Source organism: Schistosoma haematobium, chromosome 6 (genome assembly GCF_000699445.3).
Source record: "Schistosoma haematobium chromosome 6, whole genome shotgun sequence".
NCBI classification, from domain to species: Eukaryota; Metazoa; Platyhelminthes; class Trematoda; order Strigeidida; family Schistosomatidae; genus Schistosoma; species Schistosoma haematobium.
Window position 1 is genome coordinate 16,652,013 of NC_067201.1, and position 17,326 is coordinate 16,669,338.

Genomic DNA, 17,326 nt, shown 5'->3' on the forward strand with positions numbered 1-17,326 from the left:
TACTTTGTTTGTTAGCTTTGTGTTGAAAATAGAAATTTCTAGAAGTAAATAAATGTGTACAAATGTAGTTTGTTAAAATTTTGCCTTTACCATGCCTCTATTTTGATTGCTTTTGTTCATACATTTAAAAAAACTTATGTACTGCTTATATTTTATTATTATTAGAATAAAGGGTTTGAGGAGGACGGTCAACTTGTAGTTATTATCACAAACCGACTTCAGCTAGAAAAACCACTGAAAATTACAGGATACTGGGGAGTTATTTTTCCCCGGTAAAGGACTACTTTCAGCAGCGACCGGGACCTCCCCAGTGAGGACTTGCATTGAACGCGTCGCACATTTAATTTACTTACCCGAAGAATTGCATGTATTTTCTATGTTTAATAAATCTTGTGTTTTATTTATTTTTCGTCAGAAATACCCATTTTAACATTCTGGGTATCAACATAGAATTTGTTCATAAATTAATACGGCGGTATATGAAAATATGATTGTAATGTTTTGAAAATGAACTGGTTAGAAACAATTTATTTGCTGTAAAAACTTTGATAATGTGGAATAACGATTCAATTTATCAAAAAGATTAAAGCAGACCGATGATTCATTTAAGTTTTTAAAGTTCAAGGAAGACATTTTTGAATGAAAGATTTCACTGGCTGATATTAACCGGATGCAAAATAGAGTTCATGTCATATTTTACTCACAATCTGACTTATTAATAAAGAGTACTTACAGTTATATTTAACTATTTTCCCAATTTTATCGTTACAAGTTGTATTATTCTGTTACAGTAAATCATTTATTTTATTTTGTTATAATCATACTGATACATTTCAGTTTACTTTTCTATTCGTAAGTGTTTCTCTTAGTTTGGTTTAATTCTGTGGGTTACTTTATAAAAATTTGTTAAAATTAAATGGTTAATCTGTTTTCGGAAATGTAGAAGATAAATCTATATCTTTAATTATAGATACTATTGATCTAAATAGTCATGTACTGCTTGATTTTTTTTATTTGTAGAAAGGATTATGCTTTTCATTGGGCAAGTGATGCGTGAACACTGGGATTTAAAGTTTGAAAATTGTCAATGTTTATTTGATCAGCTATTACACTAACACAATCCCAGAAAATTTCGACATTTAGCTTTAGAATATTTTTGTGCAGCTCGGTCGTTAAATAAGAATATCTGTATGGATTCTACAGGTTGACCATAAATATCTAACTCCGAAAGTGTGTCATATGATGTCATAATATTAGCTAACTACAAATTAAATCTAATAGTCTACAGACTTTGAGTCACAGCAATTTGAAAACATGAGTAGTTTATCACTTGTTATAAAATAGTGGTGACAACATGATTTACACTGAATAACAGTGAATGTATAAAAATAAAACGAATCCAAACCATTGTCTCAGTAGATCTGAGTTCTAAACTGGGGAGACCTGTATGATACAAATGAAATAAATTCAAGTAGAAAATGATATGAAACCACTAAATAAGAGACAAATCAGCTTTTTTAAATTGATAAACCCATCCGTAGGGATTCTTCTTTTCAGAAATTTAAAACAATTAGTCCCGTTTATAAATTTCGAGACTGAAACCCTTTTTATGCGTTCAAAAACAATTTGTCGTTGCCCTTAACCTACCCTGCTGATACTGACTTATTATCCAGAGTGGTTATCACACTGTTTTTGTGCACTTTATTATTATTTTCTTTGTTACGGCTTAACTTTAACCAGTCTAGTTGACCTTTTATTTTCATATTAAAATGTCTTAACAAGTATATATGTGATCAGATTGTTCGGAATGTATTGTGCAAATATATCACATAATTATGATAAACTTTGTCTTCTCATTGCATTATCGAAACGCATGTGTATTTGGGAGTTGAATAATATGAAGAAAATAATAAACTTACCAATTATTGCACGACGACGCTCAGTTTCAGCTTCTCGTTCAATTAACTTTTGATGTTGTTCAGCAATTAGCAGTTTTGTTTTTTCAGCTTCCATAGCTTCATAATTGCGTCTAATGGCTTCAGGAATTTTAGGCTTCGTAACTCGTACCGCTTGAATATATAAACCAGGAGCCATTAAAATTAGATCTGCTTGCAATGTTCGCTTTAAAAATTCATCTATTTGATCTATTAAAACAAAATCACGTAGTTTCTTTGTCACACACATTTTAGAAGTATGAAAAGCAGACGAAAAACTATAAAATAACAGTCTATGAATATAAAATACACCATTGAGTTTGTGTTTTTAAACAAAAGTGAACAAGCTGGGGCAAGTAAATGCTGCTTAAATCACGTTAATGGTTATAAAAAGGGCCTAGTTAGATGAGTTGATAAACTATCATTGTAAACCAGTGATGATTCAGGGAATGATGGTTGGAAGTGAAGAAGTAGGTTGGAAGAAAGCTAGGGGCGGTCAAACCAAAACGTGACTGACTGTTTATCTGAGGCATGTTGGCATGTGGTTCGAGTCCGTATGATGACTGCAATCAGTGGTTGAAGACTTCGAGCAACATGGCTCAAAATCGTTTGCGATGGCACAGATGCATTCACTCTCTACCTTCCTTTCGATATTGAATCCCAGTAACTTTATACGTATCTTTTTACTCTGTCTCTTAAAAATGTGCTCTCAAGGTTTAACCATTCTTTTTAACATTGGTTCTACATTATTCCGATCTCTCTCGCTATTTCAATCTTGTTTCACTAATCAGGTATGCCAACTTGGACCAAAGAGCATATGTGCTAGGCTCTATTTTGGTTATGCTTGTTAGTTCGCTCACCAGCTGTCAACAAACATATCTATTAGAGCTATTCTGAAACCACATGTAAAACTGATACCTGTTGTCTCTAAAAATCCCACATTAGTGCTTTACTATTCCAAACAAAAGTCAAACTTGTAGTACAACAACTCTGTCTATATGGCAGAAACAACCTCGAGACAACAAAAATAGCAAACTAAAGGCGACAATAGACAAAGACATAACAGAAGAGGTCAATGGGGAAATATGAATTAGAAAAAGTTAGCGGAGAATTTCTTATATTTCAGAACTATCACTTATTACCGAAAATAATACAAAAACTGCATAATTTGAAGTCTTACAGACTGTATTACTAACGAAAGAAGACTCAAACAAAAAATGTCTCGAAAATTACAGAAATAAAAAACTTACCGAATAATTCAATGTACACTTCTTGTAGAGTATGTATACTACAAAATTGGTTTAGTTCATGATGAATTTTATTGTATATTAGTGTTTTATCATAATCAGCTGTATAATTCTTGACAATATCATGAACTAGAAAGTGAATGTACAACAGAAGAAACATACAAAAATGGATTACATAATCAGATAGTTTTTCCACTAACTAAATATCTTTACGAAAACATTCTAAAGAAATGTTTGTCGAAATTTCATATGATGACTAAGGCAGTCAATCATATCAGTTTAGCGATTACTGCATGAGTTCTGTTTTAACATGTATTACTTAAAATAATAACTGGTCAACACTCTTAACATAATAAGAGAGCAGTTTTTAAAATAACTCATTTGTGAAGATTGTTTGAATCTTCTCGTTAATGGTAAGGACTGCAATTGATCATGGTATATATGAAAATTGTCTTGACAGTACAGCTATCTAGAGCATATTAAGCAAAGTTGAATAGTAGTTAGCAATAGAATAGAGAGAGCTCCTTTCTTCCTATTTGTGACTTGTCAGTCGGATGTACTTGGAATCCGCACATAATGTACATATGTCAAGAGAGACTAATCCATTGCTTTTCTTAATATCGAAGGGAAGATTCATATCCATTGCACAAGTTACTGGCTATATTGATTCAGTAGCTACATGAATGATGCGTTGAGTACTTGAAGTGAAAGATACTGAACTGGAGTCCCGGTGTCAATACTAACACTGAGGTGCAAGCACATCTAGCTGATATCACAAACAGAACGAAATGGATGTCCTATATTCCACTGCTAACCACTATCCAACTCTGTTTAATGTTTTTTAAAATATACCAATCAATTAAACAGTAGTAAAATCCAAACACGTTATTTGGGTAAAGGTGATTTTACATGAGATATAATATTTGTGAAAAATGCGATATTTGTACTAAGAAAAAGTAGAATATGTGCTAATGGTGTAAGATCAGAATAAATTAAGTAAAGCTATTTGGATAAATGGTTCAAGTTAGATGGACAGTTAACCATTCCTTTGTACTGAGCGTAGCTGAGTTTAGTAATACATGGAAAGCTTTAGTCGTTTTCTTTCCTTTATAACTGTAAAATCTTTCTGAATCAGTTTGATATTCTCAACATCAATTTGATCGTTGTTAATAGGCCACGTACCGTTATTACTTAGTGAATCTATAAATTCTTGAAGTCTATAGAACTATTAGGTTATTTTATGTGGCTTGAATGTACTTTAGCAAGAGTCAAAATTTCATGAGACGACTTTCTAAGTCATCAAAAATGTACTATTACGAAATTATTTATTGTTGAACCATAAATCAGATGCTATAGATTGATACTGTAGTTACACCTTATCACTACGGTGAACAGAACTCCGAAGAATCTTAAAACCGTATCATAATTATATTTGGAATGTCTTTCCAACTTTACTTATATCATTTGATAATAGCTTAGTGTAGGTTCACAAGAATTTACCAAGCTCATGTCTAAAAGCACCAAATCGATTAGCAGCAATTTAATTATGATTGATGGTTAGCAAACAACTAAAGTGGATTGTTACTACATTTCAATAGATTTAAAACGTTAATTTTCTTAGTCGATTTAGGCAGTATAGTAAAACTAACTAAATTGGATCAGAGTTCAACACTGCTAAAAATACTTGAAACCCTTGTGCATGCTGTGCATCTGTTTAAAGAGTCAAAAGATGTGACTTAGATTCTCAATTTATTGAACAAAACAGACTAACTAGAAAAGTAAAACCATTGAACTTACCACTTTCAGCCGCCAAATAATTGACTACTTCAACACGATCAAAATAAATGACAACACCACCACTGGTGATATTAAGGAAAAAAGGAAACAAAGACAGACAATGAAGATACACTAATTAATTTAATAGTACAGTAAAAATGAGTAAAAATATAAATGGACTATCGTCAGTATGTTTAACAACCCACGTATCGCATCGGAGTTAGGTAGACATCTGAAATCGCTTGTTTGTTAATTAAAACTGATGTAATGTAGTATGAATAAATACTGGGCAATTACAAGAGAATCTTCAGAGCACCTGAAAATTATGTATTATATTTATTTAAAATTGTACCTTCTACTTATGTGAGAATATATTATCTTAATTAACTGGAACTTTGGAGTTAACTACTACACATAAAAACATTACGCCTAGTGTTCTTTAGATTGAAAATAACTCATTATATAATAAAAATAACATACTTCAATCGGTCGTTAGATAATAACCATGATTATGCTTTAATTCGGTCATCATTTTAGAAAAACCTAGACTTGTAACAACTAATTAAATCAACTCGAGAATGAAAGCTTACAACAGCTTCAAAGTGTACACAAGTACTGGTATTTCAAAACAGACTAGTTTTCTGGTTACATAATGAATTTTAAACATAAAACTGGAAATGTACAACGAACAGAATGATATATTTTTCTAAGGAATGATCAGATGAACGTATATATGCAAACAATATGTAAACAGTACCATTTATGAGATCAATAAAAAAGTATTTACAAACCTTGTAAAATGAGACGTAGCGAAAGACTTTCCAATAGTGTTTAGAAATAGTAAAACAGAATGACTAGGTGGTTTTCACCAGAAAACCTTTCACAAGTAGTTTTCATCAGGAATATTTTATGTGGCATAAAAACAGAAATGATTCAGTCTTCCAAACCGTAAAATCTGAAGAAGAGCGGTTGCTTCATTGGTAATAATTATATTTCACCGAAAGGCAATACTATTTATAGTAACTCCGAATCTTAACATATTATTCCTATTACTTACAATTATTAATAATTGATAAGCAAAACGATCGGGAGGCGTTATTTGCAATATAGTATCCTACCGCTCATTTTACAACATGAAATGCGTTCCAATATATATATACCAGTCAGTAACAACGTGGGACTTCGTACGTACATATATCAGTCCGAGTTGCCATACAGCAATAGCACACAGAGAAGATTGTCGATTCAAATCCCATAGCGGTAGAGGTAGTAAAAGTATAGGCACTAATCGGAAACACTAGGATTTGAAGATGTTATTCAACGAGTATAATACAGTGAAACAAATTTGGAAAGCGAAAAAAAGGACATGAAGAATTCAGATTAGAATTTTGGAGAACACAAAGAGTGGATGCACCTGCGCCATTGCAAACGATTTTGCAACACGTCTCTAACCATCAGTTGCTATTGTCTCGCGGATTCCAACCAGGTAGTCTACACCTATCAACATGGCTAAGTCCACTTGTCAGTAACTTCATGGATTTGTGCAATGTTTTGGTCTGGCCACCCCTAGATTTCTTCCAACCTACTCCTACACCACGAAACATCGCACGTCGAGGCAGTCGGTGGTTGGACATACGTAACACATGTCACAGCTATCTCAACTGATAAAGTTTCACTACTCCATTAATTGATTTGCCATCCTTACCTAGTACCCGTTTCCTAACAACTGTATTACCCGGTGGTCACAGGATACACAAGCAATGTTTCGAAGACACCTATGATGGAATACTAGTAACCTGCGAATATCCTCTACTCCTACCGGCCATGTTTCACTGCCATAAATTAGGACGGAACGAACTGCTGCGCAGTAAACATGTCCTTTAGTTGATAGACGGATATCTCGCCAACGCCATAAATGAAGCAAGCTGGCAAAAGCTAGTCGAGCCTTCTGTATCCGTGCTGAGGTTTCGTCACACATCAGACCATAAGGGCTGATGAGACTCCCAAGCAAATAGCTTAGAGTATGGTACAATAATTATGTCATTCAGATTGCATTCTAGGAACGGAACACCAATATATTAAAGAGAGGATAATGGTCGGAGGAAAGCAGTATCGAATAGAAAAAACGCTGCACGGTAAATAAATACATGCCATCGTAATTGATTTCAAACTTAAAAATCTGTTTAGAAACATTGGTAACCGTTACGCCGATTAACTAAAATGGAAACTCTATAGTTTGCAAACCGGATCACAGATTGTCAGTAACTTAAGGAAAGATATTAACATCATTTTATTTTAATCAACTAAATGCCCTGGTACGGCCGAGGATAGGGAGAGTCAGCAGTCCCTCTCAAAATGCTCTCACATGGCCACGCGTATACGGCCACTGTCAGGGAAGTCCTACTCACTGCCTTCTCGCGGCACTACTGTTGTTTACGAAATTGAGAGGACGAAAAGCGAATGTCCGGCGCTTTAACCGGGTTGGTGGACACGGAGATTTCACCCAGATGAGTTGGAAAACCCTGATTTCAAACCAATGGTGCACATGGGCCCCACTACCTTGAGGGCACAAATGGCGTATGAACCAATTATTGGTCACTGGTTACCATGGGAATGCATCTCCTTACGATGCTCCACTGCTTTGTGGATCAGACCTTTAAGTCGAAGGCTCCGGGTGTGGCCCCCTAAGAAAACCGCCTGCTTCGGTCTGGGTACACGAGCAGTATCACAGCCCACACACAAATCAAGTAACTTGTGTGGTGTACATGTATTCGGTGCCCCTTTGTATAAATATTTGTGTTCAAATAAATGAATTAATTCATTAACCAACCAAGAGTATGACATTGAATTCTAGATTTTTTGTTTTAGCTTTCATAGCTTTTTAACTGAATTTACCATCATGGTCAGACTTCAAGAGAAAAACGGAATACTAAGAAAATTTAGATTTCTTTTTTCAGATTTGAGTCTTATTTTTTATATCACGTCGAATGATAATGCATATATATACGTACATAGAGCAAAGTTCGTAGCTATGACCTCAAATTTGTGAAGTTTGACCGCCAGACCTCAACTCCATCTTAAGCTGTTTTCCTAACGTAACTGAATTTGGTACTAATTACAACCAAAAATGTCTGGTATTACAGGATACCAGGTCACATAAAACATGAAATTTTCAAGGTCACACCATGACACCAAGGACAGTGAGGAATAAGATCTAAATAAAAACACAGCTAAGATGTACCTTAGTCCTCTATAAGCGTTTTTCACTATTTAAGAACATAAAATATTAATTATACCACGACAATAAACAAGCATGACCACCAAGTCAACGTGGCTGTTACGATTATAAGAATTAGTTGCAGCACATTTGAGAGGAGATGCGATAGTTCCTGAAGTATTCTGAGCATTAAAAATAGACAGTTCTTAAACCGTTAATACGTTGGTTAACGCTATTTACAGAACAGCGCCCACAGATGTTACTAGTTGGCTGAGATTCGAAATAGTATTAGGATAGCGAGAATCTTGGACATCAGTGCTCAATGATTAAACCGATTAAATCGAGTAACACTTTGATAACACAGTTTAGCTTTTAGCTATATAAGACAAATCAAGATGATTAATTTTGACTAAATTACCTTGTACCACAAGGAACATCCTTTACTTCATCAGTTTGTAAAGTAATCTACCAAACGAAATATTCCGAAAAACTGTCATTCATACCTGAACAGGTTTGTATGTTGTTATGATGGGAATCATCAGATGATAACCGGGTCCGTTGGTCTGAGATAGTAGAGCACCACCACGGTAATAGACACCAACATGACCTGTATTTATAAATTTTTATTAGAGCATTAACCTTCATCGATTTGATGAAAAGACATTCCAAGTAAAATACTCCATACCGCAAGAACTGCTGCAAAAATTGGTAACAATGACTGGTAGTTATCCATCGCTAAAGCTTTCCTCTATAGTGAATGCACTTAGTCAAGTAAAGCCGTCTAAAACAAAAACGTTAACTTTAAAAATGTGGAACGTGGCCACGTTGATTTATCGTTTGGAATAAAACCCAAATCAAATTACAAATGCCATGACAAAGGTCAGTGTGGGAGAAATATCCTAATATTCAGAATAAATTTTACATTTCAAAAGACATTTCATAGTACCATGTTTTAACTTAGAATCTGGTGTCAACTTTAAGCAGTAATTTCGTGATAGGAGTTAGTTCATAGGACACAACAAAAACTGATGGAAGAACAGCGCTGCATTGTATTATTGAGCGGGTACTGTAGAGGTGATCACGCGTCCAATTAAATCATTAGACAGGAAGTGGTAGAATTAGTTTTCAGTCGCAAGATTTGGAGTGACAACATCAGGATGCATGACCTACTTTTATTATGATGTCGGTAGTGCACTAGGTATGTAGTCTTATTTATTTAAACACATAAATATTGGTACAAGGGGGCACTAGACATATATGCGCCCTCTATGTAGTCTAGATATTGTGATTACTTGCCAGACAAATTTTTACAATACGAATAAAATTCAGTCAACGTAATGGTAACTCTGAAGGCCTTTATTTTTACGGAACTTTCAGCGACCATTACTTACGCCGAAACATTTTCAGTACCTTCTAGAGTCTGTATATAATTCAGCCGTGAGTTTTTTTAGACAGGACAGTTTGTTTTCAAGTTCATTTAGTCATCGCTTAGCATCCGAGTCTCTAAATTCGTAATACCTTTCTTTAGTTTTTATCTCACTAATTTATACTTTCTCGATTAGGATCTTCGATACCTAATATTTTTGACTACCAATAACACAGTTACTACTCTTACCATATTAAGATTTGATCTGAGTTTCGTATTGCTATGCTAATGGAGCACGTCAACATGAGCCCTTCTACACATATGTCAGGTCCCACGTTTTGTATGACTGACTGAGTATTTGCTTAAATTACCAATAATTACTTACATAAAGTAGAATGCTAATACAACAAACTGACCCGTTAGTCATTAAAAAACATCTGATTAGCTCATTTACTGGGTATTTGGGCATGAGTGTGAGGGCTAATAGTATTGTCGGGTTACTTAAACTGGAGTAGATGGAGCAGGGTTCGAACTCTGAGTTTAGCGACTAAACGTTCAGCGTCTTAACCATTGAACCATCGATTAACGGGCCGCTTGTGAGTGCTTGTAGGAAGTATAACAACGCGGAGACGATTCTGAAATAAATGCTGCGTTTTGTTTAGGGAGCATCATGTATACTGGAGCTATAAACACACCTTCGTGATATGTAAAGAAACATGTGATTCAAAGATTTTAGCAATGGTGGAGGATTTTATGGAACTCACTCTCGAATGTCGTTGACTAAACTTATTCTCAGAGTTGACTAAGAGCTACCTTTGTAGTTGTAGATCAATTCTTAACACTAACTGTTAGTCGAGTTCTTCTTTCACGATGTCGGAACGTCAAGTCGATAGATGGGAAAGCATTTGATTAACTGTTCACAAATATGAGACGAAATGTTGGCAAACTTTAGTTTGATTAACACTTAAATGTTCATGGTAGTCCACTTCGCAAATCAAACTTGGATTACTTCTAAATCAAGGCTGAGAAATCTCCGAACAAACATGAGTGATTCGTGATAATAAATGGAGAGAATCACAAGGGGCATGTTTTTTAACACAGCCAACGAAACTATATTTCAGTTTTGAAACATCACAGTTATAACTCCTTATATAAGGAGTGGCTAACAGAAGTAATCCGCGGAATATTTTTATGTTCAACATATTTCTCAATATACATTTTTTAAAATGAGCTTACTTTCATGGAAAACTTTATTCAAGTGTTGGGAAAGTTTGTTTGATTTTCAGTGAACTTGCAATTAAGTACACATGCCATATTAATAATCACCTGTTTCTTCTTTTGAAGATCTCAAATAACAATGAATTGGCAATTACAATGAAAATGCATGACAATTGACGCTCAAGCTTCTGCCATATGACAATAATGCTGTGTAATAATACGCTTTTTCTTTCCAATTAATTTATGTAAACATAAGCCATTTTTACGCGGATTGCAGTTTCAGTGTGGTGTGTTGTGAGAATAAAGGCTAACATGGGAGACCTTTGGGATTATGCAAAAGTATGTTAAGGCGAAAAGTAGACGATTCGCGCGTATATTTAGGCAAAAAGTAGACAGTTCCCGTTTGTTGGTTGATTGGGATGAGAGAAAAGTTTCTTATATATATATATATATATATATATATATATATATATATATATATATATATATATATATATATATATATATATATATAACCCATGTCAAACCTTAAATTGTGGCCATAAACTCAATCTTTAACTCGGATTCTATTGCAATCAGATATTACAGTGTAGAGATGTAATATCACTACATATTAAATGACAAGCAAGATGTACATTACAAAAAGCTTCAGTCATAACTCAGGAACACATGGATACCCTAATGTGTTAAAATGGATGCAGTTACTAAAAATTTACAATGGCGTAAGTGTAAAACAAAGTTAAGCTAACAACCAAAACTAAGGTTCGACGAGATTCAAATGTGTCTTGAAACTTATGATCAAGCGGAGAGGGATTAAGTTGACCTTCAATTGTCAATATTCCCAATATTCTTATGAACTGACTGATTTCATTGCACTGTATTATTGGTAATTCATTATTGTTCAGAATCCTGTGTAATGTCCAATGAGTGGAAGTTCAGCCACTTAATTTCAATTATCCTAACCAGTTTGTTAGTTATTTGTGTGTTTGTGAATTTTGCAATATAAGTGAGTGGGTTTGTCTCTGCACAGTAGAGTTTCTGGATACCGATGGCTGTCACCTGAACAGATAGAAAGTTGATTGGTCGCACAGCAAATAAATAATAAAGTGAAAATTCAAAAGCTTAGAGTTGGCGACTGTCTCACGAACTAAATAAACATATTTATTAATTGGTAAGCAAGTGGTGTGAGAAGATCGAAGCGTAGGAACAAAAAGGAAAAAGAAATAATAATAATCATAGGCGGGATAGAAACAAGCTAATAATATGTGTTGATGATAACAGATAGTAAGTTACTAGTCATCGAGAGATGCCACACATATTCAAGGTTTAACAACGCTCTTGTTCCCAACACCTTTATAATCGGAAGATACCAACCTAGTAAGATCAGAGGGCAGGGGTGAATGAGTTCGAAGCTTTTTCAGAAGAATGTCAATATGCTGAGAAGCGCATATCTAGGCTGGCTAACAGTTGCAAGAAATAAGTAGCACGGCGTACATACCCATGATTTGGTGAGGTTATGTGATCAGTCGCATTTAGCTAGGTTGAGTCCAGAAAAATTAATGAGGTCAGCATCAAAGTTAGAGGCTTACAGATATATTTATTTCGAGGATGTATTTACCTCTACACATCCACTAGCTACATCTAGTTCAAGAGGCAGGATGGTCACTCACGATTGGGTACGCGCCAGTCAAGTCCCCTTTTTACGCTGTCCGTTACGAAGGCTGTAATTGCTTCGGCTGTGAAAGCACTCTAAATGTGGCCAACTTCTAATGAGAAAGAAAAGGAGTGTATTGGGGTTTTCGTTCACTAATTAACATATTTTCGAGGTCTGCTAAAGGACTGTGTTGGTGATGATCTAGTAAGTGACTTGATATACTCATTGTAATATACCACAATCACCTCACCACGTTTTCTCCAGCAGCGCATTGAAAATAACTCCAATTGCTGGAGTCTACATTCGTAGCTCCATTACTCATTTACTGAGCATCATTACTCTGCCTACCACTATATACTTCCCGCCACGTTTGAAATGATTCATGTTTCGAGTGCCCAAGTTCTCGTTAGTTTTTTGTATTGTGATTTCCCCGCAAGCCCGCTTATCTCCCTATCGAGGGAATTAACTGTTTGTCACCGTACGTAGAAGTATCAACATGCTTTAGATCGAGCTGATTGTGGTTTGAGGTAGTTTTGTCAGCTCTGTATAAATAAACCTATGAGTCTTTCCTTGTATGGATAATTCAGTTAGTGATGATGGTGTCACTCTGATTTACGTTTTAGCAGAGACTTTTACGCCGATCATCCGTATAGATTTGTTACAACATCATAATCTACCCGTCGATACGTGTAAACGGAGCTTAATAGATGGAAGCACTAAATTATCTGTTTGTTGAAAATTGTTATTTAGTTGTAGTTTATGCTAAGTCAGTATTAGCCATACAATTGATCCATATTTCCAACAATACTGAACAATTATCTCTTACTTCACAAAACGCGACGGAAACTAATATGTGCAACAAGCAATCTTACACACTACATCTCGATTCATGACCACTTGTATTTTCGGAAGCGTTCAAAAAGTAACTATCGGCGACTGAATGCATAGGTCACTCATGATCAATATCCATTGTCTCACATTCGCGAATTGACAACTGACTTGAAAGATGAGACTGTTTTTTTCGAAATTCGACACTGTTAAGGACTGTTACTAAATTCCTACGGCTGTTAACGACATTCATATAAACACCATCATCACGAATTTTTGCTCAAACCTTCCGGTTTAGGACGTACTGCACGAACTCTCCGGAGAGTCATTGATGACGTATCTAGAGGTCTCACCTTCGTGCACGTGTATGCTGATGATTGCAGGATTGCACCTCCGGACAGAGCATCTCATTTGTAGTATCTGTGTCTTGTTTTCAGAAGTAAAACATATCAATGTTGATTTTTCTTCCATACACATGGGCCTCTCATTTTCGATTCCCAAACCGGTAGTCATCAGTCACTACGAGACTTCACTACTATCTGGTAACCGACCCAAAACAACGAGCTCTGGGAGAAAAGTTTTCCAGAATACGTTGAGGTCGCTTTGTTTCGTTAACCAATCACCTCGATAACAGTTATAATATAAATTTCAACGGTGTTTGAAATCAGAAGGTAATTCGAAGCCGCAACAATAGTTAAATGGCGGATAGCACGGATAACAAAGCTATAAGTGATACAATGGAAAGAAAAGTTCATTTTCGAATGGTTTAACCTTACAAGTCTTATTCAACATTACTTCCGTTTTGATTCAGTGTAATGATTACTCAATGTTGTATGTTTTTTGTTTTCCCGTATGATATTTTATTCTGTGTAATATACGATATTCTTGTATCCAATGGATATGAACTTTGTTCAGTATGTGATTTGATATCTATGTGACTTCATCCTAATTATTAATCAAAATGGGTGTACAATCAATATATAAATGAGTGTTTTTTCGACTAGGGTCGTCGTTGTCGTGTTTTGGGGTTAATGAATCTTCACTTATACCAGTTTTTGTGTTCTTGCTTTCGCGTTGTGGGAATCGCAGAGGTTCCTCGTTTTTACAATTATAAGCAAAAATCAATTTCGACATAGCACTCAGCGACGACCCGATAGCATTCAACTGACAAGTTATAACAAAAAGCGCATCAAGTAAATTTAAAACAGACATGTGGATATGTATATGCGAGCAAATACAGAGGCAAATTTATAGTCAGATCGTATAAGCGCAGAGCAAAAGCTAGTAGCAGGATTTGGTTACATACATACATGCGGAGGAGGATGAATCATTGAGAGATATTTATTCAAACAACATTTTAGCTAGAGTCTGTCACAAGATCTGGCGAGCATAACGGTGTAAAAAAGTAGACGGATTGGTACTGTTCTAATGAAACTTACTGTTAATTAAGTTGAAAAAAGACTTAATCAAAATTAATCAGAATCGAAACTAGTTATAGGACAGCTGTACAATTTGACGACAACCGCTAGTAGGACACTGTGTAAAATTTTATTTTACCTGTTTTGTTTGTGTTGTTGAGTCGAAAAGCAAACACTTTTCGTCATGCCCAATCATTCGTCTGGTCATGTATCCGCACCAGATCACGAGTGGGTACTTTGTCCTATATATTCTTGGTAACTGTTTTCCACCTTAGACAAAGTGCTTCTCGACACACCTGTAGATCATCAACGTAGATGATCTATGTCGAAATGATTGTAGGCCGACTCGAGTTAGACGTGAATAGTGTGACGAACCAACTAACGTCGAAGTCACACCTCGTGGTCAGCACCTTACGTGGACTACCCCCATTGACGTACCAAGGTACTATAGATGCTTTGAAGACTGTACAACACAAAGGACGTTATTACAGAAATATATTAGTTAAGGTAGATACAGGCGAAAGTAAGACCACTGCCGCATGGGCCAGTCCATGGCGTATGATTAACCAATGCGCGTTTGTTGTACATGACCTTGGCAGGGAGCGATGATCTGTTCGACATTCAGTGATCCAAATGCCGGATGATTTGGCTAGGGCTCAGTGACATTTCACTGGCCCTACAATACTCCCCCACCAGATTCAATGGCCGTTTGAATCGGTACCAAACATTTTGGGAGCAGTCGCGCGCCAGAGAGTGCCAAACGAATATTATAAATCCTCCAGGTATTGCTTATCTGTAAAAGAAATGGAAAGGAGGCGGCAGAAACTGGTCGGGAAACAGCGAGTCATAATATGTTAGTAGAACGTTGGTTAAACGTAAAGCGATTAACCATAGAAATAATGAAAAGAACAAAGCGTTTAATTGTTCTATCAAGTCGCGCTGAAATATATAGCTTTGACAAGCAATTCAGTTCCTCCGATGACAAACGTTAAGTCCGTCGCAAGAGTAATGATGCTATAGCGATAGTAGGATAAGTGTATTATCAATCGATGTCCTTGTTTGTACTGTCATTAGTTTAAAGTTGTAAGTCGGACAGTGTCGTTGACAGCTATTAATTAGTGTCAAATTCTAGTTATATCTATATCTAACAGACGAACCGTAAGTACAGAAGTATAACCGTGAAGAGTGGTCGTGATTTCATTGTGCGAATCTATTGACCAACTTGTAGTCACAGTTTGAAAAGTCGATGACTGCTGCTACAGTTAGTAAGGGTTGAAGGCTACAAATCGACAGCAAAGGTGGCACGATGAAGTCTCTAAAAGATGATAAACGGTGAGTGCTGCGTGTTTGTTCGGTTAGTAAACAGAAAAATATCGAAAAGAACATAAGAAAACAAAAGTGTCACTCTGGACTCATGTCAATGATACCCTTGAAAAACGCTGTCAGTGTTGGGATAGAGGCGACAATATCGTTTTCAGTTTGCAGGAGATTCGCTCGACTGCATAAACTGATGATTCGCGCGAATGATAATGTCGTCAGACCACTAATTGAACTGGACAGGTTGTAAATCGTCGAGTAGTTGAACAACCGATTGATGTACCGAAATCATCGGTTAGATAACAGCCACGAGGAAACAATACTTCATAAAATAAAGTACGACGTCGAAGTAGAATAACTACAATAGTTCTGATGTATTATAAAGTCAAGTTTAAATAACATCGTTCTTACGTATACTAACAATTGCACTGAACGGTCGTTTAGGTATTATTAGCGTAACAGTTGGATGTGTGAATAAAAACATATACGAAAACTATGGTTGGGTTCGTGGAGAATTTTCGAGGACGTTTAGATATTTTCCAAACCCGTATTGTATACAAATATACCGAAAATGGAATTGGAATGACTGTCGTGTAATATGAAAATCGAGCCATGATTTACCGTGTGAAATAATGGCAAATACAAGGGGTATAGTAAACATTAATTAAAATGGTAACCACCAATGTAACTAAGGTTTAGAGGATCCAGGTAACGTGGCCATTTCGTAAAAGGCTGATACAAAGAGCTTATTACCTAGCGTTAAGTGACATATTAAGTACGACAACGTGTGCACTTGGGACACGGACTAAGCGTGCTCGTGTACATGCAATATGTTTTACCACAGTATGTCGACTAACGAGTCATAAATGTACATGATTTCGACTAAAACTTGACGGCAGTGACAGAATATATGACTAGTTTACGTGAAAGAAACTACGAAATGTTATCACGCATCATAAATATAGTACGAAATAATCTAATGAAATTATGAAACTCGCCTGGGTTACCCTTGCCTTTAAGTAATGAAGTAGGCAGTAGTTTGAATCTGGATTATGTACGAGGTACTGTTGATTAAATTTTTCGATTAACACAGCGTTGTAGACTGACGAACAGTCTAAACGAGATCTAAGATCGCAGGAAATTTATAGTTCAAACTCACCGTGAATTTCTAGCATTCGTATCCTCTGTTTGGCCATGGAACTCAGCAATTGGAAATTAGGCAGGCAGTGGTAAAAAAAAGCAGAACATTCAGTGTAAATCACCAGCGTAGATGATCTATGTCGAAATGATTGGAGGCCGACTCGAGTTAGACGTGAATAGTGTGACGAACCAACTAACGTCGAAGTCACAC

The 17,326-nt window shown here is 35.7% G+C and overlaps 1 protein-coding gene across 2 annotated transcripts in view; it reads right to left on the reverse strand.

The window, feature by feature from the left end:
* The window catches only part of C2CD3 (C2 domain-containing protein 3), a gene marked incomplete at its 3' end in the record, with an annotated part of 101,514 nt that extends 89,922 nt beyond the window's left edge, over window positions 1–11,592 (reverse strand). Inside the window, exons 1-7 of one of the 2 annotated variants that reach the window (XM_035731891.2) lie at window positions 11,511–11,592; window positions 8,814–8,955; window positions 8,678–8,781; window positions 8,593–8,639; window positions 4,979–5,040; window positions 3,185–3,310; window positions 1,920–2,144 (exon numbers count right to left, since the gene is read on the reverse strand). In XM_035731891.2, coding sequence (XP_035589648.1) covers window positions 1,920–2,144; window positions 3,185–3,310; window positions 4,979–5,040; window positions 8,593–8,639; window positions 8,678–8,781; window positions 8,814–8,907 — 658 coding nt within the window. In that variant the 5' untranslated portion in view covers window positions 8,908–8,955; window positions 11,511–11,592. Of the gene's footprint in view, window positions 1–1,919; window positions 2,145–3,184; window positions 3,311–4,978; window positions 5,041–8,592; window positions 8,640–8,677; window positions 8,956–10,776; window positions 11,080–11,510 lie in introns of those variants that run through there. The other variant, XM_051216986.1, reaches the window with a different exon arrangement.
* Between the last annotated feature and the right edge of the window lie 5,734 nt (window positions 11,593–17,326).